This window comes from Carlito syrichta, unplaced genomic scaffold (genome assembly GCF_000164805.1).
Source record: "Carlito syrichta isolate Samal-C Ts95f unplaced genomic scaffold, Tarsius_syrichta-2.0.1 Scaffold301031, whole genome shotgun sequence".
NCBI classification, from domain to species: domain Eukaryota; kingdom Metazoa; phylum Chordata; class Mammalia; order Primates; family Tarsiidae; genus Carlito; species Carlito syrichta.
This window is the reverse complement of record NW_007245127.1, coordinates 159,014-178,834: the sequence shown is the minus strand read 5'-3', so window position 1 is coordinate 178,834 and position 19,821 is coordinate 159,014. Positions and strand designations below refer to the sequence as shown.

The following is a 19,821-nucleotide window of genomic DNA, read 5'->3' as shown; positions in this document are numbered from 1 at the left end:
CACAGTCCTTCTTGTCTGTACCTGCGCCAAATCCTCCCAGTGTTCCTGTGGGTGGGGGAGCGTCGGGGAGTAAGGGTTGGCAAGAGAAGGATGGTGGTGCTGATACCTACCTGTGAACGTGGCTCTCATGAGCATCTTTTTAACGGCATTGGCCAGGTACGGTGGCCCACGCCTGTAATCCTAGAACTTTGAGAGGCAGAGACAGGAGGATCGCTTGCGCCTAGCAGTTCAAGACCAGCCTGGGCAACATAGCAAGACCTCCTTTCTGCAAAAAATTTTAAAAATTAGCTGAGCAGGTCCTTGCCTATAGTGCCAGCTACTCGGGACACTGAGGCAGAAGGATCACCTGATCCCAGGAGGTCAACACTATGGTGACTGTGATTGTGCCACTGCCCTCCATCTGGGCGACAGTGAGTCCCTGATTCAAAAAACAAAAAACCTGCATTAGGTTCCTTATGTGTGACGTAAACATACACAAAAGATCACTTAGCAAGTGCCACTAAGCATCAGGGAAAGTTATGCATCATTGCCCAATTCAGAAACAGCACTGCCTTGGCTGGGTCCTCGGAAGTAAACCCTGAGACAAGGACTGGCTTGAAAGTCCCGAGTAAGAAGAGGTCCCAGGAAAACCTGGAAGGAAGTGGGGCTAGGAAGGAGAAGCAGCCAGGGAATTCCAAAGTTCCCTCGCTACCCCCACAGGGCCAAGGGGGTACTCGTTCCCTCGTTCTCCACACCTACCTGTCATTGGCTGACGGCTGCGCAGGGGACATGAGTTCAAGCACTCCTGCTTCCTGGGTGTTTGGTGTCAGCAGCCAGGAGCCACTGGTTGGGGTTCATCCTCCTCTAGGTCCTGGGGGGGCTGCTGGTGGCTGCGGGTGTGACAAGGTGCATAGGACATAAAGGGGTCCGAGCACTGACAGCCTCTGCCACAGCCGCCATTAAATTTTTATGTCTGTTCTCCTGGATGTATTTTGATCTTTGAATGGGGTCACTTTGAGTTTTTTCAAGCACTTTTGCAGGCCCTGACTCATTTTGTCTTCATAACAACCTCAGGCGTGGCCTGGAGTATGAATTATGATATTAATATTACCATTTCATCACTGAGAGACTTGATAGCTCAGAAGTGTCACTGATTAGTCATAGATTCTCGCAGGGTGAGCCAAGAGTAAGGTAAAGTTCATTCCTACGCAAATAATGTTCGGACACCCACCACGTGCCCGGTACTGTGTAAGGTGGGAGGACAGAGTGACCAACAAGACAACCCCAGAACCCCCAGAGGAGTTCCCAGCTGGCCCAGGAGAGCAGGCTGAGGTCTGGACTTCCCAGCCTGTGCCCCACACTGACCTTGACCCTGGCCCGGCGCCCGCAGGTGATCGTGTACGTGGAGGACGTCAACGACGAGGCCCCTGTGTTCACACAGCAGCAGTACAGCCGCCTGGGTCTTCGCGAGACTGCGGGCGTCGGCACGTCCGTCATCGTCGTCCGAGCCACAGACCGAGACACGGGTGAGCCTGGCAGTGGGGGAGCCAAAGGGTCCCACTCCTCAGAGTGACCCTCTCCAGCCCATTCCTGCAGTGACCTCATCCTCAGCCATGCCTCAGTCTCCCAGTTCAGCCTCTCCCAGGCCAGGGAGGGGCTCTTGGGATTACTCCACCTCCCAGGCCCAAGAGGAGTGTGGTCACGGTGGACAGAGGGAGGTCACAAGTCTGAGGAATCCAGATTCGTAACCCAAAGCCCAGCAGCTCTCGGTTAGCCTTTGGTGGGAGACTGGACAGGGCCAGGAGAGGCAAAGGGGACTTGTCGGAGAGTGGGCTACGGCTTAATCCTCCAGCCCCTTTGTGCCCTGCAGAGCCAGCTCGGGGCCTGGCACACACGGGGCAGTGCCTGTCCTGTTCTACATGGCAGTGGTCTGCCTGCAGGCAGCCTAACCTCACCAAGGGCCTGAGCCCCAGGGGCGGCCATGGCCAGCAGTGCAAATGAAGGAGAAACAGCACGGGTCTCAGTGGCCCTCCCCGTGGGCCCAGCCTGTCTAGCTGTGCCCAGCCAGGGATACAGCCAGAAGGGGCCCCTCCTGGTTTTCCCATCTTACACCTTTCCTTCATGTCACCCCTCTCTTGGCACCCTCAGCTCACCTGTGGCCCGGGACAGGTGGAGGCAGAAACACGTCTGAAAATTCTCAGGAGGATTATTCTCCCTAAACAGCATGTTAATCCACTTTAGGGCACATACATTGCTATGGTCAAGTCATTCATGGCACTTCCTGGGTCAGGAATCCCTTTGAGGAACTAGCAAAAGCTATGGATGTCCATTCAGAGTTCTACAAGTAATTTCAAGGAAGCCTTGGATTTCCTGAGTGGTTTTATGACCTTTCCCTTTCCTGCTCTCCCCACAAGGTCTGTGGACTTCATCTAAGGAATCCCTGGTGTGTTTCGAGGTCCAGGGTTTTGGGGTGTTGGGAGTGGGGCGAACAGGGTAAGCTATCCCCAGCACGGAAACCCTTCTGTCAGGGGGACCAATGAAGGCTTGGCCACCTCTGAGGACACTTCCTTGTCTCGTACCTTCTGGACCAAAACCCCCACTACAAGGCATCCTTAAATTTCTCCATCTTCTGTTTGTCCAAATATCAAAGGGAGGTGCTTGTGCTTTAATTTTGAAGCTCCAGGGGCAGGACCAACCCTCTCTGGTACATCTCTGGTGCCAAGACCCAGTTCACGGTGTGCGCCGGGCCTTGCTGTCCACGATGACCTTGACCCATCCTCTGCCACATCTCACGGGATGACCCCACCCCATGTATGCTGGGTGGGCCAACCCAGGCCCCTCGCCTCATTCCTCAGCCATGGCCCTGGCAACTTGAAAAGCCACAGAGCAGCCCTCCCCCATCGGGACCCGCATAGCCTCTGTGTCCTCCTGCAGGGGATGGTGGCCTGGTGAACTATCACATCCTGTCGGGCGCAGAGGGGAAGTTCGAAATTGACGAGAGCACGGGGCTCATCATCACCGTGGACTACCTGGACTATGAGACCAAGACCAGCTACCTGATAAACGTGTCCGCCACCGACCAGGCCCCGCCCTTCAACCAGGGCTTCTGCAGCGTGTATATCACTCTACTAAACGAGCTGGATGAGGCCGTGCAGTTCTCCAACGCCTCCTATGAGGCTGCCATCCTAGAGAACCTGGCCCTGGGCACGGAGATCGTGCGGGTGCAGGCCTACTCCATCGACAACCTCAACCAGATCACCTACCGCTTTGACGTCCACACCAGCACCCAGGCCAAAGCCCTCTTCAAGATAGATGCCGTCACGGTGAGGGGCGGGCAGGGGCACCATTTGTTTCAATCTAGCCAACATCTCTTGTGCCTTCGATATGCATGGCACTCTCTTCTGTGTCATAAAGTGTGAGATAGCTCGGTGTGGTGGTGCACACCTGTAGTCCCAGCAGCTCAGGAGGCCGAGGCTAGAGAATCGCTGGAGGCCAGGAGTTTGAGGCTGCGGTGAGCCATGATCATACCACTGCACTGAGCAACAGAGCAAGACCCCATCTTGAAAATAAAATAAAAACCAAAACCCAGTATCCCTGAGATAAGCATACTGGTGAAACATCTTTTTTAATATTAATAATTAATATTTATAAGATAAAGCTTATACCCAAGCAACCTTAGTCAGAGACACCAAATATCTTTTTCTCATTATATCGCAATATCCTTCTAGTTCTCTACCATGAAAATCTATAATAGGAAAAACCAACATTTTTGTTGTTCTGTATTCACATACCTCAGCAGATGACGTCACCCTTGGTCGCCAAAATGTATGTCGAGTTTTTCCCCATACCAACACCAGCTGGGTATCCTATCGTTTAGTTTAATTCTGAACATTTGTACCTGGAGTTAGCATCAGACCCCATGAGTGAAGAGATCTGTCCCTCGCATCCACCATGCAGTTCTCTAGCGGACACTACCGTGTCGGCCCCCACAGGTGGAAGACTTAGCCCCACAAGGCAGCTCCCGCTTCAGACGCCAATAGCAGGCCCCGGGTTGGTTTACCTGGGCTTCTGACTGACCAGCTGTAAACTGGGGTTCCCACAACCCTCTCCTCGAGTTAATCATTACTAGAGTGACTCACAGAACTCAGGGAAACACTTTACTAACTTTTGCCAACTTATTGCAAAGGATGTTTTGGAGCCTACAAACAGCCAGGTGAAGAGATGCCCAGAGCAAGGCGTGGAGGGAGGGACCCAGAGCTCTGTGCTCTCCCTGGGCCCCACTCTCCTGGCCCCTCCCGTGCTCCCACCCTGGAGGCTCCCTGAACTCGTATTTCTAGGATTTTTATGGCGGCTACATCACATAAGCGTTGTCAATTATTAATTCCATCTCCAGCTCCTCTCCCCTTCCCAGAAAATAAGGGTTGGGACTGAGCGTTTCAAGCTCCTCATCCCAGCTTGATCCTTCTGGTGACCAGTCCCCATCCAGTTGCCCACCTCATTAGAACAAAAGACTCCTGTCACCCCAGAAATTCCAAGGGATTAGGAGCTCTGGGTCAGGCCAAAAACCAAATATTAGGACAAAAGCTTCCCCTGGCACCCCTATTGCTCAGGAAATTACGAGAGTTTTAGAACCTTTTTGCCAGGAGCCAGGAACAGAAACCAAATATATGTATTTCTTATCATATCACAATGTCACAGAAAGCTATACGTCACCATGTTTCCCTTTTTACCTCAGGGGCAAATTTTGTGCTTCATTGCAATCACTTTTCTTTACTACATGTCTGATGCAGCTGTCTCTTACCTTGCTCCCTCATCTTTGCTTTAGTGTGTCTTTTATCAGAATTCCTTCTTTGAAAATAGACAGGGTATGAGTCACTACAATGTGCCGTGCCTTGTTCTGGAGGATGTTGGGAACAAAAATAAGTACGAAGGTAAACAATCTTCTACCCAGCCCTCAAAGTGCTCTCAGGCTAGGAGTGAAAATAGGAATAATGCAGGATGCAAGTCAGAACTCCACAGGGAAGAGGTAAAAGTTACAATCGTGGTAAAACAAAGCACCACTGGGCCCAGGTAGAGAGAAGTCATACCTGGCTGGGGAAGCAGGAAGCCTTCACGGAAGAGGTGGCTTCCGAGTGGGATGGGAAGGAGAGGTAGGATTTCATCCCCCAGAACTTCGTGAGGAAGTTAGTGCCAGGCAGAGGGTGGAATGATCAGGGTGGACAGTGCAGTGTTGTCAGTCACCCATCTGGTCCCCTCCCTGCAGGGTGTGATCACAGTCAAGGGCCTGGTGGACCGGGAGAAGGGTGACTTCTACACTTTGACAGTGGTGGCAGATGACGGCGGCCCCAAGGTGGACTCCACCGTGGTGAGTGGTCCCTGGGCCCGAGCCCCACAGGTGCAGCCCATCACCAGCTGGGATACTTCCGAACCCACATCTTCACTGGCCACGTGCATGTGGGCCAGGCAGAGGCGAGAGTCTGGATACCTAGGGGCTGCAGAAGGAGACCTCTGGCGGGTGGGAAGGCGGTGTCCTGGGCTGCCGGGAGGGGTTTGAAGCACGCAGACCGCTAACCATCTCTTCCTTTTCTCTCATTGCCTCTTTGGCCGACTCTGCCCGCAGAAGGTAAGTAGCCTGTGAACCAGGTGCCCCTGTGTGGTTGGCTGTGGCCCATGCTGGCTGGGCCCGCATAGCCCAGGACCTTCCCAGCTTCCCCAGAGAGAGGGCATGAGGACGAGCCCGCAGCAGGTTCCCTCCTGGGTCTATCCACTCTCGCACCCAGAGTCCAGGTCCTCTAGGGCATGTCTCCTGCCTCTGGCTCTACCCTCTGTGTCCCATCGAGCCCCTGTGGGGTCCTGGGATTGGCGTACACCAACAAAAGGGTAACTGGAACAAGACCACTGAGGCCTTGTCCTGGCTCTGCTCCTTGCCGGCTGTGTGACCCAGGCAAGCTGCTTAACGTCTCTGTGCTTCCCTTCCTTTGGTCTAAATGAGGGTTGGGCCAGCCTCCCTGCCTTCCTCAGAGGGCATGATGGAAGTAGTGGGAGACCTCAGGTCAAAGCCCTTGGTGACCTAGTCCTGAGGCGAGTGGGACAGCAGTGGTGTTCTGTCCTAGTGCCTTAGCTGCCACGTCTGTAAAGGGGACCCCTTCCCTCTCTTGGGGGTTAGGGTAAGCGTGTGGAGTGGGGTGTGCCGTGCTGGGGCCTGGGGAGTGCTTGGGAAGGGAGCTGTGGGCACGGGTGAGACTCTACATAAAGGCAGGGAAGGCTGCTTGCTGGGAGCCCGGGGGAGGGTGGCCCGCTGAGGTTGGGGGTGTCAGGCAGGGTGGGGCAGCCCCACCTGCAGGGAGAGGTAGTCAGGGGAGCTCAGGCTGGAGTTGAGATGGGAGTGGACCCAGGAGTGGCCTCAGCAGTGATCACAGAACACTCAGCAGTCGATTCAGCCCGGCACTTGCCAGTCGTGTCAGCTGCTGTCTAGAGACCACAGGGGACATCCGACTCGTCATCAGCCTTGCTTACAGCCACACTGCCACTCTGAGTCCCTGTCACATCAACCTAAGGGGATAGAAGCCAACTCAGAGCCCGGACTAAACAGCCAAACACTGCTGGGGTACCTGGCGGCATGGTGCCCTGGCTGTGTCTGGGCCACGCCTAAAGGTCCTTTCATCCGTGAGGCCAGACTGGGGCCAGTGAGGCCATGAGCAGTGACCTCCTCCCAGATCCCCTGAGCTGTGGTCCCAGAGGGCAGCCACTGAGCAGGACCCGTGGGCAGTGGGTGCACCAACACCTGAGAGGTAGCTTCCAGCTGGGGCGCCTGGCTTCTCAGGGGAGGGGCTGACGCTCGGGGGTCATGTGGGCCTTCCTATGGAGCCTCAGCATCTTCATCCACCGAATAGTCCAGCTGACCCTCACCCCGCGGCTGTCACAAGGAGTCTGGGAGGAGAGGCCAGTGGGAGCCTGGTGGGCGGTGAGGATGGCTAGGTGCCTCTCCACACACCGGGCAGCCACTCCCTCTTTGCGGCCGGCGAGGACTTGGGCGCGCACACTCCAGCTCGGCCCCTCTGTTTCCACAGTCGCTTCACCCTCTTTGGGGAAACAGGGCTCTCCCCGCTCGGCTCTGCCCCGGCTTCCTCTCAGAGGTTCCTGGGGGCTGCTGCCCCAGATTCACCAGCCCGTGTCCCCAATCACTGTCAGAAGTGCTAGGGTGGAGGCAGGGGAGGGGCCTTTTAAGGTAGCACGTTTCCTCCACAAGGCCAGAACCCAAACCACAGCTCACCTTCACCGGACTCCTCCCTGTTCCCAGCAGGCCCTGGGCCCGGGAGGCCTGGGCAGGCAGGCAGGATGGGGGGCTGGCTCTGCTAGAAAAGCTTTTCCAGCCTGAGCGAGATCTCGAGGCCCCAGCTCTACCAAACATTAAAAATTTAGCCAGGCATGGTGGCACCTGCCTGTATCCTGGATACCCAGGAGGCTGAGGCTGGAGGATCGCTTAAGCCCAGGAGTTTGAAGTCACAGTGAGCTATGATCACACCCTTGCACCCCAGCGTGGGCAACAGAGTGAGACTCCATCTCTAAAATAAATAAATGAATACAAGCGCTTGAGCAACACTCTCAGGGGACTATGAGGGGACACAGGCCCCTGTTTAATTCCCGTAGACCTGGGCTCCTGTCCTCCTTCCTCACCCACTGAGGCCAACTCCTTTCTCCTGGGAGGTCCAGCAACCCCCGCACCCTTATCTAGCAACCATCATCATGATCAGAGTGGTACTCACAGTGAAGACACCTACTGTGCGCCAGGCGCTGGGCTGGTCTCAGGCCACAGCAGGAAACCAAAGTCAGACACTGTCCCTTTCTTCACAATCATAAGATACAGTGAGGGGCCTGGTGCAGTGGCTCAACCTGTAATCCCAGCACTTTGGGAGGCCGAGGCAAGAAGGATTGCCTGAGCCCCAGGGGTTCGAGACTAGCCCGGGCAACTTGGTGAGACCTCATCTCTACAAGAAATCACAAAACTAGCCAGGTGCGGTGGTGTGCATCTGTTTTTCTAGCTACTTGGAAGACTGAGGCGGAAGGATTGCCACTGCACTTCAGCCTGGGCGATGAGTTAGACTCCAAATAAAAAAAAAAAAAAGTCAGGGAAATCAAGGAGAGCTTCCCTGAGGAAGTGACTCAAGCTGAAACCTTCAGAATATCTAGAAAGAAAAGCATTTCAAGCAGAGAGAACAGCTTTCTGTTTAGTTCTTCCTCTGAGCATCCCAGAGCTGTAGGTGTTCTCATTCCAACTTTCAACTAAGGAAATGGAAAACTAGAGAGCTTGGGTAACTTTCAAAAGTCACACAAGTAGTGAGTAGCAAAGTTGGCCCTGCTGGATGTGCTCTCCTACACCTCTGATGGCTGCCCAAAGATACAGGAGTGAGGCTGGCACTAAGACGTGAAGCCTGATTAAGAAGGGGACGAAATGGAATTTCCTCTGCCATGCTCAGATCCAGAAGGCTCCCCGGGGGTCCAAGCTGCCTGTGCAAGCTGAGAGGCAGGCAGGCCTGGGAGCCCCAAACCCCAGGTCTGGGAAGGCGGAGGAGAGGCCTATCTTGGATGGCGAAAACCCGAGCCTCCGACGCCCCCATGCCCTCATCCGTAAGAGTCAGGGTACTGTAGTTCCAGCCACTGTGGCCTGTGGCCATCCGTGGCCTGGAGGCCTCACGCACGGTACTTTCTTTCCCAGTTCACTGTCCTTCCTCTCCAGAAGCCTGAGCCGTAGACCTAAAACGCACCTGGTTTTCTTCTGACATCTTGAAATCCACTTGCGTTCTCCATCTGCCCCTCTCCCACGGGGACCACTGAGCCACCCCATGCCCCCTCCCACTCCTGGGCCTGTTTCCTTCCCTCTAACCCAGAAGTGGCAAACAAGGAGGCTTTCAGGCTGTGCCTGACCCCCCAGATACGTGGTCAGCCTACACGTGACTTTCTTCTTAAATTGTATTACTCGTCAGCTAATTTCACTTTGAAATTTGGGTTCCTTGCTTCCTTCTCGAAAACCAGGAAGCAATCCCCTTTAGGCAGGGCCTGGCTTTCAGTTCTCCCCAGCCCCACCACCGAGTTTCCCCACAGGCCTCTCCCCTTGTCTTCCCTGTCCCCAGCATTTGAGTTTGTGTAGCCCCCTAACTAGACTGCAAGGAGAAAAGGGCTCGGGGTCTCCTTCCTACAGTCAGGCTCAGCCGAGGTAAACTCCGAAAGCTTGCTCATGTTCCAAGCCTGACGGGGGCCTGGTCCCCACTGGGCCCACGTGGGCCCTGGGTGTTTGGGGCCCAGGAGGGGAAGGAGGTGGGAGGTTTCTGAGCACGTCCACCCTCAGGTCTATATCACTGTGCTGGACGAGAATGACAACAGTCCCCGGTTTGACTTCACCTCTGACTCGGCGGTCAGTATTCCTGAGGACTGCCCTGTGGGCCAGCGAGTGGCCACCGTCAAGGCGCGGGACCCCGACGCTGGCAGCAACGGGCAGGTGGGCACTGAGTGAAGCAGCCTGGTTCTGCGCACCCCCCCGTCAGTGGGGCTCCCATAGTTGTTAGTGGGAGGGGGCGTCCAAGCATGAAGGCGGGGCTTGGCCAGGCTCTGCCCAGGCCCTAGCAGGATGCCCTGCACGCACCCTAATCTGTGGGCAGGGAGAAGGGGCAGAGCTACCTCAGAGCTGTGCAGGCCGGAGGCCCTGCCAGAGTCAAGTGCACTCAGGGCCATGGTTCAGCCCTGCAGCGAGGTTAAGTCTTTCAGGTGGCGCTCTCATCACCACATCCACAAACCACATACACCTTCTCCTCACACACCAGCCCCGAGCCCAGCCCAGCCCTCCCCCACGAAGCCCAGGCCCCTGAGAGGCCGCGCTGCTCCTGCCTCCTGCTTCCCAGGCCCCGGGCTCCTGGCAGGAAGCACTTCCCACGGCCCAGTTCGGACAGCCCAGAGTGCAGAAGGACGGGTGATGGGCCACATCAGTGTCCACACTGCCATCATCTATCTATACACAGGGCACTGTGTTTGCACAGGTGTTAGACTAGCGTGCACACCTCGAGGGGACAAGAGGGGCTGACTTTGGGGTCAGAAGTATGTGAGTTCTTGCCAGGTGTAGTGGCTCACGCCTGTAATCCCAGCAATTTGGGAGGTTGAGGTGGGAGGATTTCTTGAGTCCAGGAGTTCAAAACCAGCCTAGGTGACATAGCGAGCCCTCATCTCTACAAAAAGTTAGCTGGGCGTAGTGGCATATGCCTGTAGTCCCGGCTACTTGGGAGGCTGATTCAGGAGGATCTCCTGAGGTCAAGGCTGCAGTGAGCCATGATCGTACCACTGTACTCCAGTCTAGGTGACAGAGTAAGACCTCAATTCAAAAAAAAAAAAAGGTATGTGAGCTCAAATCTCTCCGGCATGTGCGAGGTGTGGACCCTTGCTGAACTGGGGGCCCAGGTGGGCAGGGGAAGACCAGGCAGTACCCCCTGGCCTGAACTGGCTACCCCTCCCTTGCCCCCTCACTTTCTTTCCTCCCTGGCAGGTGGTCTTCTCCCTGGCCTCTGGTAACATCGCTGGGGCTTTTGAAATCGTCACCAGCAACGACTCCATTGGGGAAGTGTTTGTGGCCAGGCCTCTGGACAGAGAAGAGCTGGACCACTACATCCTCAAGGTGGGGGCAGCCTCCCCTCAGGCTGAGAGGTGGCTGGCTCAGTCCCTGGACCTTCACTTCTGTCCATCCGGGAGGGAGCTTGCCCATCAGCACACCCTGGTGGTCAGCTTCAGTGTTGTCACCAAGTCACACGGGGCTGGCTTCACCCCTAACAGCAGAGAGCACAGGGAGGCCGACCCAGAGAGGGCCAGTGACCAGAGAGGGATCTTGGATTCCCGGGAGGAGGCAGCCGAGGTGTCTGTCCCTGTTGTAAGAGCCAGGAAAGAACGCCTAGCAGAGCCAGGAGAGCCCTGACTCTTCCTCAGACGCAGTGTGACCTCAGGCAGCCTATTTACTCTGTCTGGGCCTCAGTTTTCACACCTGTGCAGTGTGAAAACACAAAAAACAAAAGCAAACAAAACCCACTTGGCCTGCCACTGCCGAGGTGAGAAAGAAGTGCAGGTGTGAAGAGCCCCTAAGGCCACAGTTATTGCAGAATTGCTGGAGCTGGCATGTTTGCTGTGGGCACTCTGGGGACCTCGGGGCTGTACTCCTGCAGGGGCCTGAGCTTCTGCAGCCCTACAGCTGCCTCACAGCCACCTGGGCAGCACCAAGGCTCACAGGGCCAGGCTCAGCCAGTGGTCAGGACTCCATTCACTGCTGAGGCTCTTTCCCTATTTGCCAGAGACCAGATCTGAGTGCATGGAACAGTGGCCTCTGAAGCTAAAAGCAAGAGCCCTGGGTCAGGTTGCAGGCCTTAGGGTCATGGTCAGGGGCTGGTACAACCCAGAATACAGTCAGTGGTAGATCAGAAGGGGAAGGCTTGGGTATCCTGGAATCAGATTCCACATGAGGACCTCACATCAATGGGAACTGGGCAAGGATTGTTCGCAGCATGGGGCAGAAGGTGACGGCCGGGCCACCCCGGGGCAGGGAAGGGTTGGCAAGTCTGTCTGCACTCCCAAGTCCTCCCCACCAAATGGACAACCCTTTGGACTCCATATTCCTGATCCTCCTTCCACCCTTTAGCCCTGACTCCAGTCATCCTCCTCCTCACAGGTTGTGGCTTCCGACCGTGGCATCCCTCCGCGGAAGAAGGACCACATCCTGCAGGTGACCATCCTGGACGTCAATGACAACCCTCCGGTGATCGAGAGCCCCTTTGGATACAATGTCAGCGTGAACGAGGTGAGGGCAGCTCCGGCTAGACATTCGTGAGACAGTGGGCATGAGTCAACCATGAATGTCTGAATGTCTGCCGGGCCCACACTTGCCCCTCAGATCTCGGGGCAGTAGCTCCGGCTCATTCATAATTGTATCCCCAACACCTAGCCTGGGTCCTGGAACTCAGTATCTTTGTGGTAGGGGAGAAGAGGAGAGGAGATGAAAAAAAGAAGGTTGCTTTTCACCCGACAAGGGAGCTGAGGTCTATCCTGGGAGAGCTGCTTTTAAAAAACATGCATTTATCACTCAGTCCTAAGACTGAGCCACCCTGGGAGACTCTCTGCCCTGGCATTGCTGCATGTCATGCCAGGTTTGTCTTTCACGAAGGCAGGGTGGCATGGGGTGGAGGCCGGCTCTCAGACCAGACTCCCTCAATTCCGTCCACTGACTGGCTGTGGGGATCAAGCCTTCCCTGCACCTCAGTGTTCTTATCTGTGCTACCTAACTTATAGGGTGGTAGAGAGGACTCAGTGAGTAAACACAGCCCTAGCTTCTAGCAGGTGCCCATAGAACGTTCACCACCCTCATCCTCATCACTCTTCTCATGGTCCAGGGAAGACAGGTCAGAGCTGCCAGGGGCAGGTGCTAGACTCTGCCCCAAAGGCCTTGAATCTGGGATAACCACTCTCCTGCTTTCCTCCCAGAACGTGGGTGGAGGCACCGCTGTGGTCCAGGTGAGAGCCACCGACCGCGACATTGGGATCAACAGTGTCCTGTCCTACTACATCACGGAGGGCAACAAGGACATGACCTTCCGCATGGACCGCCTCAGCGGTGAGATCGCCACACGGCCTGCCCCGCCAGACCGTGAGCGCCAGAGCTTCTACCACCTGGTGGTCACTGTGGAGGACGAGGGCACCCCCACCCTGTCGGTGAGCGCTGAGGGCAGCCACAGGGAGGGCAAGACGGGCCGGGGTATCTCTGTGTGTGGGGAACAAGTGGGTGGGAATGGAATTCCGTACCCGGGTGGATTCTCACCAGCTCCTTCATGGTACTTTCAGTCCATCAGCCCAAGAGTCCTCGTGGATGGCTTCACAGAGGTCAAGCTACTGTGGACCTCCATTTTGTTGTCCTTACTGTCACAGAGCAGCCCTAGGGGATGGTACAGGTTGAGTCTCAACATTGAGGCCTGGCCGGGAGCAAGTGGGCGTGAGTCCAGCCTCCTCTACATGGTACACTGTGCACTGTGGGATCACATGAACGTTCGTGTGGTGCCTTATGGAACAGATGCCCTCTGGCCCTCTTCCCCTACGTAGTGTGCTGTGACAAGTTGTCACAACCCACGGGATAGGAAGGGACAGGTATCTGTGGTCCAGTCTGATGCTTGAATGAACGGGACCACTGCCTAAGGCAATGTTCTGGGTTTGCAAGGTCAAAGAAGGAGGTGTGGGCCTCAGGGGCTGGGTGGTGACTGTCTGGGGGCGATGGACTGCAGGAGGAGGAGTTTGTACACTGGGAGTGGGAGGAAGGAGCAGTGTGAGCTGTCTGCATGCTTACGAGCAAGTCAGAACCTCTCGGCGTATCGGTGTTGTCATCTGCAAAAGGGAGATAATATCTATCTCATGAGTGTTGCTTGGGGAATCAAATTAGCTCACCTCTGTGGAACCACTTAGTAAACCTTGAGGAGGAAGAGGATTGTGTCAGCTATCTATTACCACAACAATGCTGCCTTACAAACCAAACAAAACATAGGCACACAAAAGCCATGGAGTATTTAGCCCCAACCCTACAGGCTAGCAACATAGGCCTGGCTCAGCTGGGCAGCTCTTCTGGTTCAGCTGGGTTCCTGCATTCAGGTATGGACAGCTGTGTGTCAGCAGGCAGCTGTGCCTCTGAGGCCTCTGAGGGTCAGGCTGGCTGGGGGGATGGGAGCAACTCCTCCAGAAAGCTGAACCATGCTTATTCCCATGGTGCTGGAAAGGGTCCAGAAGAAAGAGCAGAAGGCTGCAAGGCCTCAAGTTCCCAGGTTGGAACTAGCACAAGTCCACTTCTGTCACATTCTCTTGCCCAAAGCAAGTCATAAGTCCAGCCCAGATTCAAGATGTGGGGAAAGAAATGCCACCTTTTGAAGGAATGAGCTGCAAAGTCACACTGCAGAGAGCGTAGATACAAGGAAAGAAAAAGGATTCGGGACATACTTGCAGTCGTCTCCCTGAGGGACCCGGATGATAAATGAGGCCCCAGCTCTGTCCTGTCCCCTCAATGGATGACTCTGTTAATCCTTCCCCTTTGACATGTACAGCACTTGGGAGGTGGGGCATACCAGCTCTGGGCTGGGCTGCTTATCTGGACTGTCTCTGGGAATGTTGGTAGGAATGGGCCAATCATCCCAGGAAAGACCACCACCACACCACCACATTCTAAGAAGCCCAGGAAATGGGACTGGTTCTGGGCACCCCCTGGGTATCCTCGGCCACAGGGCTGCCCAGTGTCACCACTAATCACTTCAGACCTTCACACCCAGTGGACTAAACAGAGTCACATTTACAAGACACATGTAGCTAACTGGGTGGGGTGAGGTAAATGGGGAGGGGTAGCATTTATTGTGGTGACAGGGAAGGACCCAGTTTTGATGTCATCCCTCCCCACCACACCTAGCTCCAGGGTGGATCCTCTTGGTCATCCCTCCAACAGCATTTATGATGCATTCGGTTACAAGTAACAGAAACTTAACTGTGGCGTCATAAATAGTCAGAAGGCATTTTCTCACATAACAAAAACCCTAGAGAGAATGGCAGGTGTCGATTCTACACTCATTGACGTCAGAGCTCACGTGACTTGGCCCTTTCCCTCATGGTTGCAAGCAGGCAACAAATCAGCATTCGAGGCAGTAAGATGACAAAGCTATGGCAGCCACTTCTTCCCTTTTGTGAGGAAAGCAAAAGAGTTCCCAGCCACCCTCTCGAGTTCTGCTTATTTTTCCTTGGCCAGAAGTGGGTCGTATGGGCAACCCCTGCCACAAGGTAGGTTGGAAAGACTGAGGGACAGGATTGTCTTAATTGACTTATTACCAGATATACCACTGTCCTCCACCCCCAACAAGAGCAGGAAGAGGCAGAGAATAGATTCTGGGGGTCACCTGACAGCATTTGCCACACTGCCGTCCTCCATCCTGCTGTAGGCCAGTCACACCCCCGCACACCAGGCCTCACCCACACTCCCACCCCCACAGTCCTAGAGGTTCCCAGGGAGGCCGTCAGTGGGACCCATAATATTCCAAGACCCTGCAGTTTGGAGGTAAAATCAGACTTCCTTTTGGTCCCCAGAAGAAATAGGGCTTGAAGAAATGGGAAGTCACCCTAGCCACATTCAACCACCCAGGAGAGGTGAGCCACTATCCGTGCATTCCCTGAACAACCTGGGATTGATCCCCATGGCTGGAAAGTTTCCACCTATTGGCCAGATGGGGACCATAAGGTCTACCTCCTCACACACCTGTCCCTGATGTCCTGGCCTGCCCTGAAGCAGGGCTCAGCCCAAGCCAGCTCCTGGTGAGAGTGTGGGAAACTGTGTCGCACCCACCTCCTCATCCTGGCCCTCACCAGCTCTGCTGCTTCCAGCAACAAAAAACACCTTCAGGATAACTAGGAGCAGGGATGGGGCTCCCGAGGCCATCCCCGGGGTAATATGTATGTGTCCTCCTGGGCTGACTTAGACTATGGCTTTCTCCAGACTGTAATAAGAACAGCAACAGTAGCCAGGCTCGGTGGCTCAGCCTGTAATCCCGCACCTTTGGGAGGCTGAGGTGAGTGGATTGCCTGAGCCCACGGGTTCGAGACCCGCCTGGGCAGCGAGACCTCATCTCTACAATAAGTCAAAAAATCAGCGGGGCATGGTAGCGCGCGCCTGTAATTCCGGCTACTCGGGAGGCTGAGGTGGAAGGATCCCCGGAGTCCAGCAGGTCGAGGCTGCGGTGGCCGGGAGCGGTGACGGAGTGAGACTCCAACTGGGTGACGGAGTGAGACTCCAACTCAAAAAAAAAAATTTTTTTTTTTAATTAAAAAAAAAGAACAGCAACAGGTACCAACTTGAAAAAGATGTATGGTGAAAAAAAATTAAGTCACAAAGGATCTATCCCTTCTTCCGTGTTTTCCCCCTACTTCTCCACATGGGGTAAAGATTTTCACAATTGGGTTTTTGCAAGAACACCAGTGAAGAATTGCAGTGACCTTAGGAACACAGTTTGAGAAACCCACACTAGGCCATATTTTTCCATTCATTCATTCATTCATTCGGTCACCGTTCCCTGAATGCCCCCCAGACACTGGAGACAGAGATGAAGACAGTGTGGCTCCAGCCTGGAGAAGCCAGTAGAGTCAGGGAGGCAGGGGGACGTCCTCGTGCAGGGGCCGCAATGCAGATGAGGCACAAGGAGCACTGAGAAGGGCTTGTGGAAGGCTTCCTGGAGGAGGTGATACCTGGGCTGAGTCTCCTCAGTTGGTCATGGCCAGCACAGCCAGGCGGAAGCCCATTCTGGAGATCAGCCTGGGCAGAGGCCCCAGAGCAAGCATAACTAGGCATAGGTCAGGTAGATCTTCCCCAGGGCAGCTTTCAGAACAGAAGGCAGGGCTCCCCACTGCCATGTCCTTCCTCCCTGCGACTGTCTGTCTGGGATTCGCCTCTCGGGCTGGTCCCACTGCCTTCTTAAGAGCCCCCTCCACTCCCTCCTGGCCCAGCTGAACCAGGGTGGGGGTGGGACAGAAACCGGCAAGCTAGGGTTCTGCAGCCAGTGTCCACTGTCATTGGCATCTGCCTCCAAGGAGCACTGGACCCTTGAAGCTTTGCTTCCACTGGCCAGACCCTCACCTCTGGACGGCGAACCCCTCAGGGTCATGAGAGCCAAGCCAGAGGTGCCCAGAGCAGGACTACTGGGCAGATTTCACAGGATGGTGTATGAGGAAGGAGGACCAGAGCCCTGAGCAACACATGGCCAGCCAGCCTGAGATCCCAGGAAAGGTCGCCACAGTCTAGCAGGGGTGACAAGGCCTGTGCCATGCTGCACAGACCCATCCAGAGAAACCCGCAGGCCCGCACACCATCCTTGTGTTCCCACTTGCGGTTATCTGCCTGGTTTCAAGCCAGCCCTCGTTGGCACAGGGCCCACTTTCCTGGAGGACAAGGGCACGTAAGCTCATTCATTCATTCACCCAGCACCAACTGTATGCCAGGCCTGTACTAGAAGCTAGGGAGCCAGAGGTGCATCAGGCATAGGCCTGTCCTTCAGAAGCCTCTAGTCTGGCGGGGAATGGACGTGTGACAGAGAGCTAGCATTCTATGACACAGTAGAGTGCTAGGAGCCAGACCCAGGAGCCAGGGCTGGTTTTCTGGAGGAGACATTTTTGTCCCTGCCTTAAAGGATGAGGCTCTCAAAGCAGGGGACCTGGGATTCGGTTGCCGAGAGCCTCCCCAAAGCCAAGAGAAATCCTATATCTGAGCTCCCCTCAATCTCTATTTTTCTCCATGGGTCCCCTCCCCCCAGTTTCCTGAAAGCCGGATATTCCTGCAAACAGCCTAGGCCGCCTCCACCCAACCTCAGCCCGAATCGCCTGGGCTCAGAACAGCTGTGCTGCAAGGGGCATCCGGGCCAGCCCCAGGTCCCACCACACAATGGTGTGCCACCCAGCCAGGGGAAGTCATTGTGCAGCTTCGGCCCTCTGCCTAGCTCCAGGCCACGGGCAGGGAGGCCAGGCTTGGGGGAAGGGGTTATGTGGTCGTCGTCAAGGAGGCCCCTGCAAAGGAAGGGCTGGGCCCAGGGAGGAAGGACGGAAGGCAACTGGGAGGTCAGGCACTGAGCCCAGCCTCAGAGGCACCTTGGCAGGGGTATAGGGGGCAGCGAGGGCCTGACCACAGCCTCCCTGCTACATGAACTGCAGTCAGCAGATAATATAGTCCCAGATAACAAGCACTGGCATCTCAGACTGGTGAGGACCTGCAGAAATCGCTTGTCCAGACAGGACAGAAAATCTCCCAGGACTCCCTTCTGGTACGCATGTCCCCAGCAGTAGCACCATGGTCGTCTATGAGCTGGGGACGCTGCCGGCAGTCACCTCGTCCTTAGGGTAGAGGGTTTTTCTGTTTCTGACACTTGGGCCCTACTGCTGCTGTGAGCCCTGCTTTCCTGCGCAAGGTCAGGAAATCCCATCTTTTGATGTGCCTGGCCCTCTCCCTATGGTGCACACCAAGGAGGCCAGCCTTCTCTGAGCCAGACCCTTCCCTTAGCCTGGCTTTCTGGGGGCTGTTCTGCAGCTGCTGCACATACAACTGGCTATGTTTCTCCAAGGGACCCTTGGGATCAGTAGTTAGCTGAGGGTCTTTCCCTTCCCCGCCCACTGATGCAAGCCGGAGGGGTATATGGGCCACTGTGCCTCTCAGAAGTCCTGTGATCTCACAGCTGCCAGGCAGAAAAGGGAGTAGAGCCAGGCACGGTGGCTCACGCCTATAATCCCAGTACTTTGGGAGGATGATATGAGGACTGCCTGAGCTCACGAGTTGGAACCCAGCCTGGGCAACTTGGTGAGACCTAGTCTCTACAATAAGTCAAAAAATTAGTCGGGCATGATGGCACATGCCTGGGGTTCCAGCCACTTGGAAGGCTGAGGCGGAAGGATCACCTGAGCCCAGCAAGTTGAGGCTGCAGTGGCCATAAGCATGCCTCTGCATGCCAGCCTGGAGGACAGTGAGACTCTGACTCAAAAATTAAAAAAAAGAAAAGGGAGTAGCAGGAGCCAATGGAGGAACCCACATGTCAGCAGCAGAGTCTTCTGGACCTATGAGAAGGCCCAGGCCAAGGCGTGCAGAGCAGAGATAGGAATGTTCCTGGTGTGGCGTGAGGTGGAGCCATGGACTTGCGGGCATAGGTTCATCTCCAGGACCATGGCGTGTACTATAGGCAAGTCCAAGGTGAAGGCCACGCCAGGCCCTGGCCTATCATGCTGTTCAAGCCTGTCCAGCCTCCTGGAACCAGGAGACCCGGGCTTTAGTCCCAGTCCCACCATTCACTTGCTTTTGACAAGACACAAACCTTTCAGAACCTCAGCTTCCCTATGCATTAAGTAGGAATAAAAAAAACCTGCGGAATTTTCGGAGAGGGGTGGTGAATCAAACAAGTAATGACGTGTGTGAAAGTGTTCTCGAAAGCTTGGAGTATTATAATAGAAAAGACAAAGATACAGCATGCGTGCTGCCACTTCCCTCAGCTGTGTCCTAGGCAGACATTGCTAGCCGATCTCAGCACTTTCTTACTAAGCATACTGATACTTTAGAATCCCTCTCAACATATTCCAGGAAGCCATACCTAGAGATCAGAATTGCAAAAGAAAATGAAACCTCTGCCCCCCCCACTCCCCCCACCCCCATCCCAGCCTTCACAAGCCCAGGGCATTATTGCTGTTGAGGAAATCCCACCAGGCCCAGATGAAGCTGCTAGGAGTCAGAACTGGTGGAAAATAAGAGAAGGACCTGCCCACCGTGAGTGGTTCAGAGAACAGAACCCTGGCATCCCGGTTCAGTCCATCACCCCATAGCTATGTATCAGTCATCAGTATTATCAGTTCTGCAGCAGGGTCCAAGGGCCACACTATTATGGGACCCTGTACCCTCTCGGAGCTCACAGAACTGTTAGGGCGACATAGTGTCATAGGGTAAAGATAAGCAACCATGCAAAGCAGGGAATACCCAGTGAACGGCCCAGATGGTCAGTGCTCTCTGCGGGCTGGGCCAGATGCTCAGTGGGGCCATGAGTGTCTGTTTTCAAGCGGCCTTTGTACACAGCATCCTGGTTGGCAGCCCCAGTACCTCTTTTGCCCATCGCAGTTCCCTGAGCAAATGCTACCCCAACACTGTGAGGCCGGCTATGACGTGCTCGGGCCAACACCCGGGAAGGCCTCCTCCAGCAGGCAGGGCTACAGTGCCCAAGTTGATGCGTGGTACTGGCAGGATCTTTGCAGTTCCCAAGCCCCCGACCATGGAGCACTCCCTGA

The 19,821-nt window shown here is 55.2% G+C and overlaps 1 protein-coding gene across 2 annotated transcripts in view; it reads left to right on the top strand.

Annotated features, from left to right (window-relative positions):
• CDH23 (cadherin related 23) overlaps window positions 1-19,821 on the top strand; it is a 379,551-nt gene that overhangs the window by 293,835 nt on the left and 65,895 nt on the right. For both annotated transcript variants that reach the window (XM_008054754.2, XM_008054753.2), the window contains exons 30-37: window positions 1,370-1,505; window positions 2,914-3,302; window positions 5,243-5,344; window positions 5,600-5,602; window positions 9,326-9,475; window positions 10,511-10,639; window positions 11,678-11,806; window positions 12,487-12,714. In XM_008054754.2, coding sequence (XP_008052945.1) covers window positions 1,370-1,505; window positions 2,914-3,302; window positions 5,243-5,344; window positions 5,600-5,602; window positions 9,326-9,475; window positions 10,511-10,639; window positions 11,678-11,806; window positions 12,487-12,714 — 1,266 coding nt within the window. The remainder of the gene's footprint in view (window positions 1-1,369; window positions 1,506-2,913; window positions 3,303-5,242; window positions 5,345-5,599; window positions 5,603-9,325; window positions 9,476-10,510; window positions 10,640-11,677; window positions 11,807-12,486; window positions 12,715-19,821) is intronic.